At 56.1% G+C, this 20365-nt stretch overlaps 1 protein-coding gene across 1 annotated transcript in view; it reads right to left on the bottom strand.

Moving 5' to 3' along the window:
• Nucleotides 1-6539: 6539 nt before the first annotated feature.
• The window catches only part of P2RX3 (purinergic receptor P2X 3), a 35928-nt gene continuing 22102 nt past the window's right edge, over nt 6540-20365 (bottom strand). Inside the window, exons 9-12 of the mRNA XM_059875178.1 lie at nt 10821-10914; nt 10500-10565; nt 9885-9962; nt 6540-9467 (exon numbers count right to left, since the gene is read on the bottom strand). Coding sequence (XP_059731161.1) covers nt 9354-9467; nt 9885-9962; nt 10500-10565; nt 10821-10914 — 352 coding nt within the window. The 3' untranslated portion in view covers nt 6540-9353. The remainder of the gene's footprint in view (nt 9468-9884; nt 9963-10499; nt 10566-10820; nt 10915-20365) is intronic.

Raw genomic sequence — 20365 nt, 5'->3', positions numbered from 1 at the left:
CCCATCTTTGCGACCCCATGGACAGCAGCACACCAGACTTTCTGTCCTTTACTAAGTCCCGGAGTCCACCCAAACCCATGTCCATTGAGCCGGTGATGCCATCCAACCATCTCATCCTCTGTCGTCCCCTTCTCCTCCCACCTTCCATCTTTCCCAGCATCAGGGTCTTTTCAAATGAGTCAGCTCTTTGCATCAGGTGGCCAAAGTATTGCAGTTTCAGCTTCAACATCAGTCCTTCCAATGGATATTCAGGACTGAGTTCCTTTAGGATGGACTGGTTGGATCTGCTTGCAGTCCCAGGGATTCTCCCAAGAGTCTTCTCCAACACCACAGTTCAAAAGCATCAATGCTTTGGCGCTCAGCTTTCTTTAGAGTCCAATGCTCACATTTGAACATGGCTAAAGGAAAAACCATAGCTTTGATTACACCAATCTTTGTCAACAAAGTGACAAAGTGCTTTTTATTATGCTGTCTAGGTTGGTCATAGCTTTTCTTCCAAGGAGTAAGCGTGTTTTAATTTCGAGGCGGCAGTCACCATCTGCAGTGATTTTGGAGCCCAGGAAAAGAAAATCTGTCACTGTTTCCACTTTTCCCCTTCTATTTTGCAGGAAGTGATGGGACTGGATGCAATGATCTTAGTTTTCTGAATGTTGAGCTTTAAGCCAACTTTTTTCTCTCTCCTTTCTCTATCCTCTTTCACTTTTATCAAGAGGCTCTTTAGTTCTTCTTCAATTTCTGCCATACGGGTAGTGTCATCTGCATATCTGAGGCTATTGATATTTTTCCCGGCAATCTTTATTCCAGCTTGTGATTCATCCAGCCTGGCATTTCTCACGATGTACTCTGCATATAAGTTAAATAAGCAGGGTGACAATATATAGCCTTGACATAATGCTTTTCCTATTTTGAACCAATCCATTGTTCCATGTCCAGTTCTAACTGTTGCTTCCTGACCTGCATACAGATTTCTTAGGAGGCAGGTCAGGTGGTCCGGTATTCCCATCTCTTTAAGAATTTCACAGTTTATTGTGATCCATGCAGTCAAAGGCTTTAGCAATAAAGCAGACATTTTCCTGGAATTCCCTTTCTTTCTCTCTGATCCAAGGATGTTGGCAATGTGATCTCTGGTTCCTCTGCCTTTTCTGAGTCCAGCTTATACATCTGGAAGTTCTCGGTTCACATACTGCTGAAGCATATCTCAAAGGCTTTTGTGCATTACCTTGCCAGTATATGAAATGAGTGTAATTGTATGGTTTGAACATTATTTGGCATTGCCTTCCTTTGGGACTGGAATGAAAACTGACCTTTTCCAGTCCTGTGGGCACTGCTGAGTTTTCCATATTTGCTCGTGTATTGAGTGAAGCACTTTAACAGCATCATCGTTTAGAATTTTATGCAGCTCAGCTGGAATTCCATCACCTCCACTAGCTTTGTTTGTAGTGATGCTTCTTAAGGCCCACTTGAGTTCACACTCCAGGATGTCTGGCTCTAGTGTTGTGATTATTCGGCCCATTAAGATCTCTTTGTACAGTTCTGTGTATTCTTGCCCCCTCTTAATAACCCTCTTCTGCTAGGTCCTTGCTGTTTCTGCCCTTTATTGTGCCCGTCCTTACATGAGATGCTGCCTGGTATCTCCAGTTTTCTTAGGGGAACTCTAGTCTTCCCCATGCGGTTGTCTGCCTCTATTTCTTTGCACTCATCCTTGAGGAAGGCCTTCTTCTCTCCCCCTGCTGTTCTCTGGAACTCTGCATTCACTGGGGAGATCTTCCCCTTTCTCCTTTCCCTCCTGCTCTCTTCTTCCCACAGCTATTTGTAAAGCCTCTTCAGGCAACCACTTTGCCGTCGTGAACGTCTGTTTCCTTGTGATGGTTTTGGTCACTGCCTCCTGTCCAACGTTACAAACTTCTGTTTGTAGTTCTTCAGGCACTGTGTGTGCCAGACAGAATCCCTTGAATCTATTTGTCACCTCCACTGTATAATCATAAGGGATTTGATTTAGGTCATACCCGAATGGCCTAGTTGCTTTCCCTACTTTCCTCAATTTAAGTCTGAATTTAGCAATAAGGAGCTCGTGATCTGAGCCACAGTCAGTTCCAAGTCTTGCTTTTTGCTGACTGTATAGAGCTTCTCCATCTTCAGCTGCAGAGAATACAATCAATCTGATTTCGGTATTGACCATCTGGTGATGTCCATGTGTAGAGTCTTCTCTTGTGTTGTTGGAAGAGGGTGTTTGCTACGACCAGTGCATTCTCTTGGCAAACTCTGTTAGCCTTTGCCCTGCTTCATTCTGTACACCAAGGCCAAATTTACCTGTTACTCCAGGTATCTCTTGACTTCCTACTTTTGCGTTCCAATCCCTTATGACAAAAAGGATGTCTTTTTTTGTGTGTTAGTCCTAGAAATTCTTGTAGGACTTCATAGAAAACAATTGGATTAAAAATATACTGGGCATGGCCCTGCCCTCCAGAGCAAGACCGAGTGTTTGCCACAGCCGGTCTCTCCCGTCAGGATGGTTGCACAAGCCTTTTATCCTTATCTGACAGAAGGCAGACAGAAGAAGGGAGAACTACAAACCCAAAGATTCCAGAATGAAAACTCCAATCACAGAATGCTAAGCAAAATGATCACATGGACCACAGCCTTGTCTAACTCAATGAAGCTCTGAGCCATGCCATGTAGGGCCACCCAACACGGATGGGCCATGGCGGAGAGTTCTGACAAAACGTGGTCCACTGGAGAAGGGATGGCAAGCCACTCCGGTATTACTGCCTTGAGAACCCCATGAACAGTATGAAAAGGCAAAAGGATAGGACACCGGAAGAACAGACCCCCAGGTTGGAAGGTGCCCCATATGTTACTGGGGAATAGTTCAGAAAGAATGAAGAGGCTGGGCCCACATGGAAACACGGCTCAGTTGTGGATGAGCCTGGCGGTGGAGGTAAAGTCCGATGCCGTAAAGGACAATATTGCACAGGAACCTGGGATGTTAGGTCCACGAAGCAAGGTAAATTGGATGTGGTCAAGCAGGAGATGCTAAGAGTGAACACTGACATTTTAGGAATCCCTGAACTAAAATGGACTGGAATGGGTGGCTTTGATTCAGATTTTAATTCAGCCACCTGGAGTTGAGTCCAAGGCCCAGCTCTCTGCGAGACGGCTCCCCGACCACATCCTCATGGGAGGCTGTCCTCCTCGATCCCCTCCATCCTGCATCCCCTCTCTTGTCCCCAGCCTCCCTCCCCTCCCTGGAGGGGCCATGGTCTCAGCAGGGAGCTGCCTCGCTCCCCGAGGGGCTCGGGGCCCAAGTCAGGCCGTGTGCAGCCAGGTGGCTCCCGGGCTGGCTCTCCAGGCCCGGGTCTCCCGGCTTCTTCCATATTCTCGGTCCGGGGATCACTGAGACAGAACAGTGTTCCTGCTCTTAATTCATCCCAGGCTGGGCTCCAGGAAGGATCCGAGCTTGAAGAAGCGGGAAGCTGAGACTGCAAACTGGGTTCAGAGGGCAGAGAGCCCTGGGTCGTGAGAGAGAGAGTGAGAGAGACTTCCTGGGGGTGTGGATCTCCGTGGGGCCCAGGAAGCGTGCTCAAGGATGTCTGGGGCACCTGTTTACACGGGTGTGTGGGTGTCTTGGTGTGTGCATGAGTAGTCTTTAGACACCTGTATATGTCTGTGTATATGTGAATCTGTGCTTGTAAATATGCACAAATCTGTGTGAGTCAGCGTGTATTTGTGTGTTGCTTGTGTGCACATTTTCTACATCTCTATGGAGACGCTCGTATGTCCGTGTACATCCCTGAGTGTGTGTATCTGTGTCACTTTGTACCTTAGACACCTGATCCGTGTCGCACACCTCCATGTGCACCACTGTGTCTTTGGGCAGCATGTTTGGGAGTGTGTGTACGCGTCAGTGTGTGTCTGAACAGATCTGCATACAGGTCTACTTGTGTGAGTATCTGTGTGTGTATCTATCTGTACAGGCCTCGGATGAGACGTGGAGTCTTAGGACTGCACGGTCTGGGGACTTCCTTGGTGGTCCGGAGGGTAAGACTATGCTCTCTAATTCAGGAAGCCCAGGTTCCATCCCTGGCTGGGGAACTTGACCCCACATGCCTGCCGCAACTTAGAGCTCGCGTGCCGCGATGAATACCCCACGAGCCACGACTAAGACCCAGGGCCGCCAAAAGAAACAAAGAAGACAAATGTTTAAGACAATCCAGTTTTGCAGGCTGTGCCTGCCTGCAAAGGTGCTGGAGTTGATGGAGGAGACAGGATGGGAGACCTGCAGGGGAAGTGGTTGGTGTTGAACCTCAGGGTTGAGGCTCTCGGACGTGAGCAGGCCTCTGGAAGTAGGAGAATGGGCCTTGGTGTTGCCTTAACCGCACCAGGGCTGGGTCCTGGGGACTGCCTCGGGGTGAAGAGGCCTGTCCTCAGCGGAGGGGTCTGTCCATCTGCCTTGCATGGAGATTGAGTCAGGAGGCTCCTAATCCAGCATCTCAGTCTCTCCAAGGGCAGGGAAGGGGAGCTGCTTTGGGGTCAGGTCACACCCATGTCCCTGCTTTGCAAACTGCAACAGCCTCATTCTGTTTTTTAGGATTGATTTACCTCATTTTGGCTGCGCTGGGCCTCATTGCCGTGCACGGGCTTTCTCTGGTTGTAGTGAGCGGGGGCCACTCCTCACTGTGGTGCTTGGGCTGCTCACTGCGGGGGCTCCTCCTGCTGCAGAGCACAGGATCTAGGCGCATGGGCTTGAGTTGCTCCGCCGCATGTGGCATCTTCCCGGCACAGGGGTTGAACCTGTGTCCCCTGCACTGGCAGGCAGATTCTTTATCTGCTGTGCCACCAGGGAATCTTTATCAGCGAGGTCCTGATTCTTTGTCAGGGAAGTCCAACAAGCTGGTTCTTGAGACTGTCCTTCTAAAAGAAGCGGAAGCACTGGGGCGGGATGGCAGGGAGGGAAGGCTAATCTCTGCACAGGAGGCTCTGGGACTGGTATTCCTGGGTCTTGCTGAATGGCAGTGAAAGGGAAAGTGCTACTCGCCCAGTCGTGTCCGACTCTGTGCGACCCCATGGACTGTAGCCCACCAGGCCGCTCTCTCCATGGGAATTCTCAGGCAAGAATACTGGGGTGGGTTGCCATTCCCTTCTCCAGGGAATCTTCCTGACACAGAGACTGAACCCAGATCTCCCACATTGCAGGAAGATGCTTTACTGTCTGAACCACCAGGGAACCCAGATTCCCTCCTCTCAGCCTTCACTTATCTCCTTGACTGGGAATGGGCTCTAGCTAATCCCAGTGTCCCAATATATGACCAGCCAAGGTCAGAGAAGGAGGAGGGGAGGAGAAAGGGATGGCAGGAGGGCTCAGATCCTTCCAGACTGAAGCTTGCTTGAGGCAGGCCAGGGTAGTAGATAAGATGTGCTTCAAGTATCCAGTCCTGTCTCTTATTCACCCTCAAGTTCAACCATTATATATTCTTTCCTTTGGCTGTTTAAGGCCTTTCACCTTTGAAATCCTTGACTAAAAAGCAAATATTCTTAGGAGAAGAAACTCCTGAGTGTGTTGTCTGTTAATACCTCCAGGAGATTGATTGATAACTTGCCAAGAAAAAGGTTTTGTGAGAAGGAACACAGAAGGGAAAAATGTGTGTAACCGTTAGAACACATGTTGGGGGGAGGGGTTGTGGAGAAGAAGAGCTATTAACAAGGAGCCAGCGAAGCCAAGAGTACTGTGTTCACCATTTTCTTTTCCTGGGGACCTGGGAAGCCTATATTTCCCCGGTATTCTTTGAAGTAAAGCTGGGTTCTGCAGCACAGCACTGAGTCTGACCACTGAGAGGCCGTTGGAAGTGATACAAAGGCCAGACCTGGCATTTATTTGTTTGCTTATTAAATATTCATTTATTTATTTGGCTGCACTGGGTCTCAGTTGTGGCACGCTGGATGTTCGGTCTTCATTGCTCACGCGAACTCTTAGTTGTAGCGTGTGGGATTTAGTTCCCTGACCGGGGATTGAACCCAGCCCCCCTGCATTGGGTGACGTGGAGTCGTAGCCACTGGACCACCAGGGACGTCCCAGGCCTGGCCTTTAAATGACCCTCTATGGTCACCCATGACCTTCCAGTTCTCACTTCCCTTGCTGTAGTGATCTGGGGGTTCACATGTCTCAGACGGCATAGCTACCAAGTGGAAGGGCTGTCTGACCTACTTCATTGCACAACATTCTGAGATTTCACGATTTGTTCCTGCAGCAACAGCAACTGTTTTTGCCTAACATATAGAAAAGAAGGGGCCAACAAATTTCTTCACTTTCCCCAGATGGATGTGGCACACAAGTCGCGACCCCAGACTCCAGGTTCACAAAGGTCTGGGTTTGAGTCCCAGATCTACCATTTTAGTCTAAACCTTAGCCTCAATTTCCTCAACAGAATGAAAGTTGAATTAGACAAAGGCTACTGCTCATTTAACCCACTGCTTGGCGATGGCCGGTTATCACGGAATGTAAACTTTGCTGCTGAGCTGTTAGGAATGAGCATGGGTTCTGGTTCAAATGCCCACATATTGCAAATTTATTTTTCTATCAGGGCTAATGACAAACCACAGCAAGCTCTTCCCTGGTAGCTCAGATGGTAAAGTGTCTGCCCACAATGCGAGAGACCTGGGTTCGACCCCCAGGTCAGGAAGATCCCCTGGAGAAGGAAATGGTGACCCACTCCGGTACTCTTGCCTGGAAAATCCCATGGATGGAGGAGCCTGGTGGGCTACAGTCCATGGCGTCGCAAAGAGCTGGACACGACTGAGCGACTTCACTGCTTCACAGCAAGCCTGGGCTTCCCAGGTGGCACTGGTGGTAAAGAATCTGCCTGCCAATGTCGGAGATGCAGGAGACGGGGGTTTGATCCCTGGGTCAGGAAGATCCCCTGGAGAAGGAAATGGCAACCCACTCCAGTGGACAGAGGAAGCGGGTGGGCTGCAATCCATGAGGTCGCAGAGAGTTGGACACGAATGAGCACAGCGCAGGGGTGGGTGGGGCAGCAAGCTTATCCGGGTTAGGGGCAGAGTCAGTGACGCGCGTGCTGAGCACACGTGATGAGGCCGAGGTGAGTCAGTACTGGGACTGCTCTTGATGCCAGCCCTGAGTCTTGCACAGGGAATCCTGACCTAATCGGCCGTGGGGAAGACAACATCAGGGTCACACGTCCACACGTGCTGGCCTGGGATGGGCAGAGGCGCTGTAGGACTGTCGCAGTCTGGAGGGAAGGGAGGGGCTGCAGGAGAGGGTGCCCCCAGGACGGAGCCGCCTCCATCCCCTCATCAGAGAACAAACACCGCTGTAACCCCAGGCTTGGCCCAGCCTCCTGAGAGCTGGGTTCACCGGGAACGCGGGTGGGGCTCCTGGCTGGAGAGGTCAGCTCTGCCTTCACTGATCCCTCTACTGTTCAGGTCTCCGGACGCTGCCTCCTCCTCTGGCTGGTACCTGGGGAAGTGTCACCCCAGCATCCTGAGGACAGGGGCTGGACTGAGGCAGAGCAGGAGAAGGGGCGACGGGCCCCCTGCGGGGAAATCTCACCCCTTCTCCCCATGCGGTGGGGGTCACAGGGGTCGGGCCTTCCTAAACGACTCCCTCAGGTGCCCTGACCCCCATTTCCCTGCACCTTCTCTGGAGGGACCAGCCCTCCCCGTATAATCAAGCTCGGCTAAGACCTCATGGTCTGGCCTGGGTGCCCATCTTTCTGCGGCATCTCCCACTCCAGAGCTGTTCAGTGGCACAAGCCCCTTCCCATGCCTCATGTTGTAGTCTTTTCCAAAAGATGACTCACAGAGCGTATGCCTCAGGCTTCATAAGGGCTTCCCAGGGGGCGCTAGTGGTGAAGAACCCACTCAGCAAAGGGGGAGATGTAAGAGACCGTGGTTCGACCCCTGGGTCGGGAAGATGCCATGGAGGAGGGCATGGCAACCCACTCCAGGATTCTTGCCTGGAGAATCCTGTGGACAGAGGAGCCTGGTGGGCTACATACAGTCCACAGGGTCTCAAAGAATCGGACACGACTGAGTGACTTAGCACAGGCTTCGTAATGCTTAGCTGGACCTGCCCCTGGTGACCTTTCTGGGCCCCTAACACAGAAGGAAGGGGGCGACTGGGCACAGGGAGGCAGCCAGGCTGCCCGCGTCCGCTCCTGGTTCCCCTCTGCCCGGCCCCGAGCGGCAGGACACCTCTGGTTTGCTAACTGCAGGACCACGGACAAGCCATTCCCATGGCCTCGGTTTGCTCATCTGTAAGGAAGAGAATCAGACAAGAGGGTCCCTAAAGCCCCTTTAGTTTCTGATGTCACAAGGCCGACCACCTCGTTCGGGCCCCGCGGGGATAGGCCCGCTGACTGGCTGCTCACGGGGTGCTGGGTCTCACCCGACCTTTTCATCCATGTGATGGAGAAGACCCGCTGACCTCCTGGCACAGGGCGCCAGGTGGGGAAGCCCACTCTGCACCGGGCAGGGGAGTAGGTGCCTAGTTGGGCTCCTGAGTGAGGGGCCTGCATGTGTATGACCCTGTGGGGGTCCCAGAGAAAACAAGAAGGTTCCCTTCTCCGGCTTGAGGTGAGGGAAGGAAAAATTCACCGACGGTTACGTCTCCTGTTTCCTTCTGCGTCTGGGATCCACCTAAGTCAGAGAAAGGGACCCTGCACCCCCGTCTGACACGGGGCCTGCCTGAGTTGCTGGGGACTGCAAGGGCCGCCCTCGTGAGGAAGCGGAAACGGGATCGTGGTCAAGGTCCGGGAGGCTGAAGGGGAAGGGCAGACAGATGCCTCTGGTGTGCCCTGTCTCCTGGTGGGGTGGGAGTGATGAAGTGAGTCAGACCCGGGTCCAAATCCCAGCTCTCTCGATTCCTGGCTGTTCCTGGCTGTGTGTCCGGGGCAAACGACTCAGCCTCTCTGAGCCTCCACTTATCTTCAGAAAAGGGAACCTAATACCTACCTCGCAGGACTATTCTAAGGAGTAAATGAGCTAACACGTGTGAAGGTGCCTGGCACTTGGGCTCCTGTGGGCTATGGTTATTCCTATATTTATCTCTTACTCTTTGGAAGGGGGACGGCCAGGTACCACCGCCCTGGGGGTCTGGGGAAGCAGAGCGGGGTGAGGCAGGGGGTGCAGGTGAGACGGGGGTTTTCGTGGGAACAGGACCTGTCTGCAGGGTGGCGGGGCGGTCAGACCCAGGCCTCGGCTGTGGCCCCTGTGGGTGGGCAGCAGAAATGAGAGCTGTTTCCCCTCCCATCCCCACCGCGCCCCGCTGGGTCTCCCGGCTGGAGGCTGGGCGCCCCAGGCTGAGCGTGCGGCCTGGTGGGAGAGGCCACGGAGAGGCCCTAGTGGCCGATAGAGTAAGCGCCTGAGTCTGTGGACTGCTTCTCCTCCGTGGTCTGGTCGCTGGTGTCCCCGGGATGGGCAGAGGCTGGGACCCTCAGCGTGGTCTCGCTCACCTGCAGGCAGAAAGGCTGGCGTGAGTGGGCTCCGACCGCGAGTGGGGTCCTCCCGTGGGCCCCCGTGTGGCGGACTCAGCCGTCGCGGGTCACGGCCGGGTCCGAGGAGAGCGAGGGCAGATGGATGTGACCCCAAGATTCTTCCCATGCAGCTAAAGGGCAAAGCGAACCCCAAGGCAAGCAGGGTCTGCCCACCCCCGAGGGACGACGAGTGGGTGGGGATGCTGAGAGCGATGACCACACCCCGCGCTCGGCCAAGGTACGCCCCTCAGACACCCGACGTGCACTGAGGCCCAGTGAACTCCCCTTCGTGGACCCAGGACAGTCCAGGGTCCAGCTCCCTCCCTGCCCCGTTCCCTCTCCCTCTAGAGGACACCTCCCTCCTCCCCCCCACCCCCCCACCCCCCCACCACTCACCTCCTCGAACTTCCTGGCCTTGTACTGGTCGGCCCCCTTGAGGAAGTTCAGCAGGATGATGTCGCAGAGGACGGTGCCCTGGTGGAACAGCGGGCGGCCCTGAGCACTGCGGGCGGGGGCAGGGTGGGGGGAAGCTGGGGCGGGGGCAGGACTGCCCTGGGGGTGGGGCGCGACCTCCAGAGCTGCCCGGCTGACCTTCCTTTAGGAAAACGCTCGAGGGCTTTGCTCTGTCTCTGGGACCCACCTCCACAGCTCCGGGGGGTGGGCCCACCCTGAAATGCGCCGGGAGAAGCCGAGAGAATGCGGGGGACGGGCGGGGCGGGGGCATTGTTCCCGACTCCGGGGAGCGGGCTCTGCGCCTGCTCGGCTCTCAGGTCTGGGAACCCTGGGGTCTCCCCCAACCACCCCAAACCCGCCACCTTCACGGTGATGGGGAACTCGGACTTGGTAACAGGGGGGACGCTGGCCACGTGGGGGTCAGGACAGGAGATGCTGGCCCAGCGCGGAGGGGATGGCTCCAGGCAGCAAAGGGCGTCCCCCTCCTTCTCCAGGCTGGCCTGCTTCCCACCCACCCCGCGCCCCGGGCGAGACCGAGCCTGGAGGGCCCGCACTCACCACTCCCACCGAGGTGAAGGCCGCCACGGAGCTGATGATGGTGGGGATGATGTTGAACTTGCCAGCCTGGTGCACAAATACCAAGGTGAGCGCGCAGGGCGCCCGGCAGCGCCGGGTGAGGCCTGAGGCTAAACTTGGACTCCCAGCCAGGGCGGCCGTGGAGCCAGAAGGCTCTCGGGGCACCAGTGGGCGCCCCCACCCCCACCCCGCCGCAGAAATGTGACCAGCGAGGGTCGCTGGGCGGGTCAGCCGCAGCACCCGCCCCCGACGGCGGGCCCGGAAAGGGCCTTGGTCTCGCCCCGCCCCCGGCCCGGAACTCACGTCTCCGTACACCAGCACGTCGAAGCGGATGCCGAAAGCCTTGAGGAGGGTGCGGTACTCACTGCCGTTGTCCATCTTGTAGTACTTGGCGAACCTGGAGGCCAGAGGGGAAGGCGCAGGCTCGCTGCGGGCTCCCGTCTCTCCTGCTTGAACCCTCAGGGTCCCCTGGAGCCCTGCAGCCCTCGTTCACAGCCCAGCCCTGCCCGACGGTGGGGCGGGCCGCGGTCCTCCCCGTGTGGTCAGCTGGCCGCCTGCACAGCCATCACCTGGAGGGTTTGTTAAGGAGGCAGATTCCAGGCCCGGCCCTGAACCCAGAGAACCAGCAGCTCAGGACTAGGTCCCGGGAGGCTGCCTTCTGAATGACTCCTCTAAGTGAGTGTGACGTGGAGGCCAATGAGCCCCGCTGGACTCCAGGCTTCCGCGGTTCTCTTTCTCTGGGAGTCCTCTCCCAGGCGGGTGTGCCCCTTGCCGTGGGCGTCTCGGCCCGCTTGGATTCAAAGCCTGCTTCTGCGACTTGCCAGCCGCCCAACTTGGGACAGTCACTAACCTCTCTGAGAGTCGATTCCTTCATCTGTTAGTAAGCATAATACAGAAGTCCTTCTATGAAAACAATGAAGTCACACTTGTCAGGGGCTGAGAACAGGGTCTGGAACAAAGAAAGCCTGGGGAGAGGCTCCCTGGTGCCGACACTGTGAAGGAATACACTGATTCCGAAAGTGCTCTGTAGAGCGGCTTTAAAAAGCGCTTTTAGGAATTTTCTGGCGGTCCACTGGTTGGGACTTTGTGCTTCCAATACAGGGGATGCAGGTTTGAACCCTAGTCAGGGAACTAAGATCCCTCATGACACAGGGGTGGCTGAGATGATGATGATAGTAAATGCTTTTAGACACTGAATCTCATAAGCCAGTGGGATAAGGGTGTGACTGGCTCTAGGGGTTAAATGACTGGTCCAGGGTGACTCACCTGGCCGAGACCTAATGCTGGATTTGCCCCTCCTCCACTCCTTTTCAAGAACTCGCTCTCTGAGCTTTCTCTGCTGTGTGCCCGGAACCACGCGGAAGACTGATCAGAGTGATCACATTTCATTCTCACTGAACACAGTGAGGTGGGTATCATACCATTTAGGGATACCTGTGGTGGTGAAGGGGTCTACTTGCCGTCTCACTGTCAGCAAGGACTTGAATTGCATTTATCTTTTGGTTTCTAAAGCCAGTGCGTTTCCCGGGCCTCTCCCAGCACAGAGGACAGCTGAGAAGCTCAGTCCCTGGAAGTGTCCAGCGACTGACACGACGCCCCTCCCAGGGATGTTTGCTTTCCAAACTGTCCAGCGAGGGGGGGGATGAAGTGCTGAGCCCAAGGGGACAGATAACGGAAGGATCATGGGGTGGGGCGGGGGTGGGGGTGGCGGGGGAGAAGGTCACGTGTGGCGGGGGGGTGGGGAAGAGCCACTTTAAATTGTAAATGCCGGCTACTGCCACTGCTGGCTGGGTGGCTTCCCCTGTGGCCCATCAGTAAAGAATCCGCCTGCCAGTGCAGGAGACTTCAGTCCCTGGGTCGGGAAGATCCCCTGGAGGAAGAGCTAGCAACACGCTCCAGTATTCTTGCCTGGGAAATTCCGTGGACAGAGGAGCCTGGCGGGGTACAGTCCGTATGATTGCAAAGAGTCAGACACCACTGAAGGACGCAGCCAGCACGCACATCAGCTCTGGGAACTCCGGGGTCAGACAGAAAGGAGCTTAAATCCTGGTTCCACCACCACAGGCTGCAGGTGTGGGCTCTTTCCTGGGACTCAGCCCCTGAGGTTTCACTTCTGGCGTCTATAACCCGGGTGTGCTGAGGCCTCCTCTGCAGGTCAGTCAGTGAGAGGGGTGACCCTGAGCCCACCCTCTGAGGTGGGCGCGCTCCTGACCTGACCTCCGTGTCAGATGTCCTCTCTGTCCTTCTCTGCAGAGACCACTCCCGCCCAGCCCCCTGCCCTCGGGTCAGGCTGGTCCAGCCAGTGGGAGGTGCCTGCGCGTGGCCAGAGGGTGAAGGGAAGACAGGCAGGGTGCTTTTTGTCTCCCAGCTCCTCTGCGGGGCCTCTAACCAGGCTGGCCTCCCCCCTGAGGCCCAGAGCCCGCAGGGCAGCCTGCCTACCTCTGCAAAGAGTGCCTCCATGCAGTTGCCCCTTTTGAGAGCCCTGACTGTTCCCTCCTGGGACTCCGGCCCTTCCCTTCCCCACTTTACAAGCAGGAAGCTTGGGCCTGGAGAGCTCTGTCTGGGTCAGGAGGGCGCGTGGCCGGAGGGGACCCACCTTCGGTTTCTGCCTGTGCCCGAGGGAAGCACCTGTCTGCTGACGGAGGCCTTGGAAAGGCTGGAAGGGGTTCGGGGAGAAAACAGCCTCTGGGGAGGCTGAGCCAGGCGTGTGTTTCCTGCAGGGGCTCTGCAGCTGGAGGGAGAGGCTGGGGAGACAAAAGGGTCCTCCTGACACTGAGACCCAGAGGGAGTACAAACCCAGGCCTGGGAAGGAGGCTGTGAGAAGGGCAGCCACTTAACCCCAAGGGCAAAGCCTTGGTGGGGGCGTTTCCTGGCTGGCCAGTGGTTAGGACTTGGTGCTTTCACTGCTGGGACCCAGGTTCAATCCCTGGTCAGGGAACTAAGGTCCTGCAAAATGTGCAGTGTGGCCGAAAAGGAAAAAAAAAAAAAAAAGATTTGGAGGACAAGGAAATATGGCAGCAGCTACCTCATCCTCAAAAGTATGGTAAGTATCAGAACCTCCCTGGTGGTCCTGAGGCTATGAGTCCGCGCTCCCAGTGCAGGGGGTCTGGGGCTCCATTCTTGGACAGGGAACTATATCCTGCCTGCCGCCACTAGACCTGGTGCAGTCAGATAAAGAAATATGTAAAAGAAAATTATGGTCAGTGTGGTCTGGGTGGAGGTGGTAGAGAGCTTTACAGAGCAAGGCAAAAAGCACCAAACTTGAACCACACCAGCTGTAAGAGAATAGGACAAACACCAGAAAGGAAATCATCAATGTAAAAATGAAGAGGCCCCAGAACCTAATTCTGCCAGCAGACCTCGCAGGAGAGTTCAGGAAGTTTGCAGAAGAAGGGTCTGGCGTGGGCAGAAGGCTCCAGAAAGTCCTTGCTGTGGCTTTCTCAGGTTGGCCCAAGGCAACGTATGAACCAGCTCCATCTCCCCACCCACATTCACAGAGCAGCAGAAAAATACACGTCTCTCGAGCTACTAGGGAAATTTCAAGAAGAAGGCAGTGTTGGCCCATTTTGCAGATGGAGAGACAGTCGACAAGGTCGCTTGCCTGAACTGGAATTCCGATGCACGCCTACAACTCCTCAGTCTGTGCTTTCAGCCGGAGCTATCTTGCCTCTGGGCGCTAAGTGGCGGTAATTACTCTTTTGTTCTTGCCTTTCTTTGGGAAGGACAGAGCACCAGATCTGAAAGCCCTTCTGTGCTCTGAGTTCTGTCTCAGGTCACTGGAGCACTCAGGGCCCTTGTCTGAGCGGCAGCTGAGGGCTGGGGATGGGGCGGGCGGGCGGGCGCAGGGCCGGAACCGGGACCGCGCTCCTGAGGGCTGCGTCCCTGGCTCACGGCCGCAGTCGTGGGGAACGCTCTGACATGGGCTCGGAGAACAAGAAGTCGGTATCCTGGGTACCGCCGCTCAGAGCGGGGCTGGCTAAATTTATCTTGGGAAGGAATGTGAAGAGAACAGAGAGAAGAACCAAAGCGGACTTGGTTCCCCTCCAGCACCTGCCTTCCAAGAGGCAATAAGCACGCTCAGATCATTATCTCGCCGCCCACACGCCCTCGGAGGAGGCTTGGCAGGGATGGGTTCTCCTCCCGGGAGGGCGGGAGGAGGAACGGCTTTCGGCCGGGGGGGTGACGGGAGGCCCCGGCTGCAGACGCGGGAGCGACCCAGGCGTCCTGACTTCTGCACTCCGTGTGGCTGCAGTTGTGGGGGGAAATCACGGAATCTGGCCCCACCCTGCGGCAGAGACAGGCTCCCTGTGCACCAGGCTAGGGGTTATCTTCTGTCTTGGCATCCGGCTGGACCGGGTTTCCCAGCCCCCTCGCCTTTACCTGGGCCCCCAGGACCAGTTCTTGTCAACAGACAAGTGAAGGGAAGTGATGGCTGTTACCACTGGGCTGGGTTTTGTGAGAGCCGTGTGCCTTCCTTATCCTTCCCAGCCTCATGGCCGGGTGCTTAGGAGCCAGGGGAGAGCTCAGGCCCCAGAGGAGGCTGACCCATGGGTGGCAGGACCCCCAGAGGACTTCACACAGCTCTCCACCCACCCTGACCCACAGGGCACGGGGCCTTGAGCAAGGCATAAGCCTCTGCTGAGCCACTGAGCTGCAGGGCCTATTTGTTAAGGCAGCTAGCAGTACTTACCCTGACTACTACAAACTCCTCCCTCATAGCTCAGTCACTGGGAAAGAATCTGCCTGCAGTGCAGGAGACCCGGGTTCAGTTCCTGGCTTGGGAAGGTCCCCTGGAGAAGGAAATGGCAACCCACTCCAGTATTCTTGCCTGGAGAACCCCATGGACAGAGGAGCCTGGTGGGCGACAGTTCACGGGGTCGCAAGAGTAGGTCACGACTTAGCGACTAAACCACCACCATCACGTCACAGCTCAGAAGACTGAGGCTCAGAGGGAAGAAGTATTTGTAGAACAAAGAATGAGCTAACACTGGGGAGTCATTCAAGATTACAGAGGGCGAATTCCAAGGACACCACATTGCCAGAAACAAACCCTCTTAGGAAGTCCAGGAGATGGGCGTGTGGGTCCACGGCTGTCGTTAACCAGCTTTTGGACCCTGGGCAAGTCTCTCAACCTCTCTGAGCTTTTTGCTTTGGTCGATAAGTGAGACTGAAAAGAGCCGCAGGAAGGGCGGAGACGGGATGGTGCCCAGATGGACATCGTGAGTGCTCAAGGCACGTCTGTTTCCTCATCCTGAGAACGAGGCAAAGTGAAACCACAGAATCGAGGGGACTCCCTGGTGCGCCAGTGGCTAAGATTTCGTGCCCCCACTGCGGGGGGCCCGGATTCAACCCCTGGTGAGGGAGAACTAGGTCCCACATGCCGAACGAAGAGGTCACATGCTGCACCCTAGGATCCCACGTGCCACAGCTGAGACTCGAGCGGCTGAATGAGTAAATAACGAATAAAACAAACATTTAAAAAGAGCATTGGTGAGCCATGAGGCGTCCAAAGAAGGACCCCAGCCACCTCACCGAAAAAGGAGAAGGGCATGGGATTCCCTGGCGGTCCAGAGGTTCAGACTAGGTGCTTTCGTTGCCACGGGCCTGGGGTTTGACTCCTGCTTGGGAATCAGGACCCCACAAGCCATGTGATGTGGCCAACAGATAAAAAAATAAACAGAGAAGTAAACGAAAGGGCTGAGCTACCCCATACCTGCGTGCAGGCCTAGTCACTTCAGTCGTGTCCGACTCTCTGTGACCTTACGGACTGTAGCCCGCCAGGCTCCTCTGTCCATGGGATCCTCCAGACAAGGATACTGGAGTGGGTTGCCATGCCCTCCTCCCGGGGAATCTTCCCCAACCCAGGGATCAAACCTTCGTCTCATGTCTCCTGCATTGCAGGCAGATTCCTTACCACTAGTGCCACCCAGGAAGCCCCACTCCATGGCTGAGCCCTGATTTTCCCCAAGTCCTCTGATTCCTGCCTCTCTGGCTCCGGTCTTCTTGGCTAGGAAACGAAGTCAGTGAGGACGGTATCTGCATTCAACTCCTCGGCCTGGAACGCCAAGCCCCAGGTCTGCCGTCCCAGCCTCACCCCCAGAGGCCCCTCATCGCCTGCACAGCACGCTGCCTGCTTTCTGGACCCCCTGAACACGCTCCGTGGACGCCGACTTCTGTGCCTCTGTCCCTGATGCCCCTTCTCCTCCCGTTCCCCACCGCGCAGACTCCTATTCATCCCGCGGGGCCCAGCTGCACGGCCGGCACTTCTACTCCCCACAGCTCTTCAGAGCACCCTGCTCCGCGCCAGCCGTGGTGCTGGGCACCGCTGACGCACGACAAGCTCTGCTCTCAGGTGAGGAAGGGAAACAGGAACGAGCCGCGCAGACCCACACTCAGGGAAAGCTGGATGCACGAGCACACGGCATGGAGGCTGGCGGGTCAAGGAAGGCGCCCTGCGAAAGCGACGGGGATGCTGAGACTTGAAGTGCGGGGGGCTGAGAGGTAAGATGGCCGGAGCTGGGCAGCTTTCCTGGCTGAGGGGTCTGCAGGCCCTCTTGAGGGCAGGATGCTGCGTCCTGAAAAGCTCAGCGACTTGGCAGGTGGAGGACAGAGAGGAAGCAGCCCTGGCTGGTGCACCTCGCCCCGGGAGCCCGCCTGTGTCTCTCTTCCCACTGCCGAGGTCAGGGGCTGCGTGCTTTGGCTCGAAATTGACCACGGTGGTGCGTTTACACCACGGAAATCGGCAAGCAGTACAAATCAGTGCTCTGTTCCCCCCGCCCTGCCCAGCGTGCTGGCTTCCCTGGCTTCCACAGGTGGCTCTAGTGGTAAAGAACCCGCCTGCCGATGCAGGAGACCTAAGAGATGCAGGTTTGATCCCTGGGTCGGGACAATCCACTGGAGGAGGGCATGGCAACCCACTCCAGTATTCTTGCCTGGAAGATCCCAGGCACAGAGGAGCCTGGTGGGCTACAGTCCACGCGGTGGCAAAGAGTCTGACACGACAGAAGCAACTTAGCACGTGCACATGCTGGCTTACAAGTGCAGCACTGAAGCTGTAACACCCTTTGGGCTGCCTTTCCTGTCTCTGCTGGGATCCAGGCCTCTGCTCCAGTACCTGCCACCCCAGACTGTAGCCAATAATTAGGACTATCGGGACCTGCCTGGTGGTCCAGTGGGTAAGAAGCCGCTTTGCAATGCAGGGAACGCAGGTCTGATCTCCGGTCAGAGCCACTAAGCCCACATTGCAACTCCTGGGCCCGTATGTCACCTAGAGAGCCCGTGGGCCGCAATGAAGATCCCGCGTGTGGCGACAAAGACCCACTGTGGCCAGATAACACAGAAATAGTTTCTAAAACACTAACCGGGGACTATTAACTACAAGCCGGATCTCCCTGTCTCTCTTTGCCCAAGGGGCTGCCCAGTTCAGCAAGGAGTCGGGAAAAAGCTTGCTAGAGGGGTAAATGGATTTCTGAGATTCCTGACATCTCACAGTGGAGCTTCGCAAGGTTGGCCTCCGAGTTTCCTCCTACCGACTTCTCCCCATTCGTCAGGTGGAGCTAGGACAAGGCAGGAACAAAGGCTTTCTCTCCCCAGCAGAAACATTTAGATCTGACAGCTGGCTGGGTGGGGAAGTAGATGCTATTGGTGGGAACAGTGTAGGAAGTACTATACGTGCAGCACTTTCTCCCGCTAAGCACCAGGCCTGCGGCGTCCACACCCGGCATTTCATCGAGGCCTCTCACGACAGCAGCTCCATGGAGCAGCTGGTGGCTTAGGGGCCCTGGAATGAGACTGTCCTGGGCTGGGACTCTGGCTTTGCCACTTGGATGAGCTACAAAACCTGGGGCTCAGGGCTTGGGTCTCAGTTTCCCCAGATGCACCGTGGAAATACAGCAAGGGGACACAGCTGGGATCCAAATGGTGCCTCTGGAATCCGCAGCTCCCTGCCCACCCGCTGCCGCTTCCCTGCGAGAAGAGGCTTTGAAGGGAGGGTTGGCTGCAGCCTCGGAGCAGGCCAGCAGCTCGTTCAGCTGGTGCCTGCAAAAACACAGCGGCCGAGGAGGAAAGCACGGTGCGGCTCCGACACAATGATGCCAGGACTATCGGGGGGAGAAGAGACCCCGGACACCTGCCTGTGCTGAGCTGGGAAGCCGGGGGAAGCCTGGGAGAGGGGCACCGACTGGCAGGGCTGGGCCTCGGGGTACAGGGGGCCCCCGGAGCCCAGCTGTTTGAAGGGTCACCTGTCTTAACACCCAGCCTCTCTCTCTGCTGTTATGACTGCGCCGTGAGGCAGGAGGGATCTTAGTTCCCTAAGTGGGATTCAACCCACGCCCACTGCACTGGGAGCTCGGAGTCTTAATCACTGGAACTTCAGGGAAGCCCCCCAGCACCCAGTCTCTGCTCTCCGACCTCCACAGGCTGCCTTCCTGCCCCGACTCCTCCCTGGGTTCTAGTGGGGGGCTGGTGGGTGGGAGGCACCGGCGGGGGACCGGCGGGCGGGAAGCAGAAGGTGGGGTGTGAGTTCCACCTGCTGCTGCCGCTTCGCTGGGGTCCCACCTGGAGCTGGGTCGCTGTGCGGCTGTGGCCCGTTCCAGGCTCCATCCTCTGCACTGACTTGGGGGCCAGGGGTGGGAGCCCTGCGTGTGCTTCTTCACAAACCCCAGCTGAGCTGGGGGCTCAGAGGGGCCTTTCCCGCCAGGCCCCTCGCAGAGACACCTGTTCTGTGGCCAGATAGGATGCCCTCAGCACAGGACTGAATCAGACACTTCTGAGGCCTGACAGTACTGAGAAGCTTGCGTGTGTGTGTGTGTGTGTGTGTGTGTGTGTGTGTGTGCACGCACACGTGCGCACACGCGTACTTCCTCCTGCCTCTCCAGCAGCAACAATGAGTAAGTTATGAGCGTCAGCTACCGTAATAAATCACTTGTCAGAGGTGCTGCTGCAGGGCAGTGTGGAAGCTTCATTCTCGGGGTGGGGAGGGTACACATCACAGGTCTACAAATAAAGAGCGCATGCTTCAGCGGCCTGAGTCTCCAAAGCCCTTCCCCAGACCCCCACACAGACTGAATCGGGCTTAGAGACAGTCTCCTGTATCCAGCCCATTTTACAGAGGGGGACACTGAGGCCCGCAGAGGGAACGAGGGCTTGCCAAGAAATCACACTGAGTTTTTGTGGCAAGGCCCGAACCACCGCCTGGACCTTCCTTCTGCTTGCCCTCTATTTTGCCTTTACTATTCTTGGCTCGCCCCAGCACCAGATCTGTGTGTGTGTGGTGTGTGTGTGTGTGTGTGTGTGTGTGTGTGTGTGTGTGTGTGTGTGTAAACATTCTCGTTATTTGAGTGCAGGTTTATTGTCTCTACTAGATTAAAGATTCCTTGACTGGGTCTTCCCTGGGCGTCCCATGGTTGGGAGTCGTCCTGCCCACACAGGGAACGTGTGGGCAGACCAGACCAGACCAGATCTCTGGTCTGGGAGGATCACACAACCCACGTGGCAGTAAACCCGTGCTCCACGACCCCTGAGCCCACCTGCCCTGCATCCCGTGAGACCACTGCAGCAAGCAGCCCACTCACCGCAGCAAAGAACCAGTGCGGCCAAGAATAATAAACAGATAAAGTTATCTTAAACCGGGGCTCTGTGACAACCTAGAGGGGCTGGATGGGGAGGGAGGCGGGAGGGGGGTTCAAGAGGGAGGGAACGTATATATACCTATGGCTGATTCATGCTGATGTTTGGCAGAAACCAACCTAATACTGTAAAGCAATTATCCTTCAATTAAAAATAAATAAAATTTTTAAAAAGTTAAAAAAAAAATTCCTTGATCCTAGGAACTGGTCCTGCTCTCTCCA

This window comes from Bos taurus, chromosome 15 (genome assembly GCF_002263795.3).
Source record: "Bos taurus isolate L1 Dominette 01449 registration number 42190680 breed Hereford chromosome 15, ARS-UCD2.0, whole genome shotgun sequence".
Taxonomy (NCBI): domain Eukaryota; kingdom Metazoa; phylum Chordata; class Mammalia; order Artiodactyla; family Bovidae; genus Bos; species Bos taurus.
This window is presented reverse-complemented; position numbering and strand designations above follow the sequence as displayed.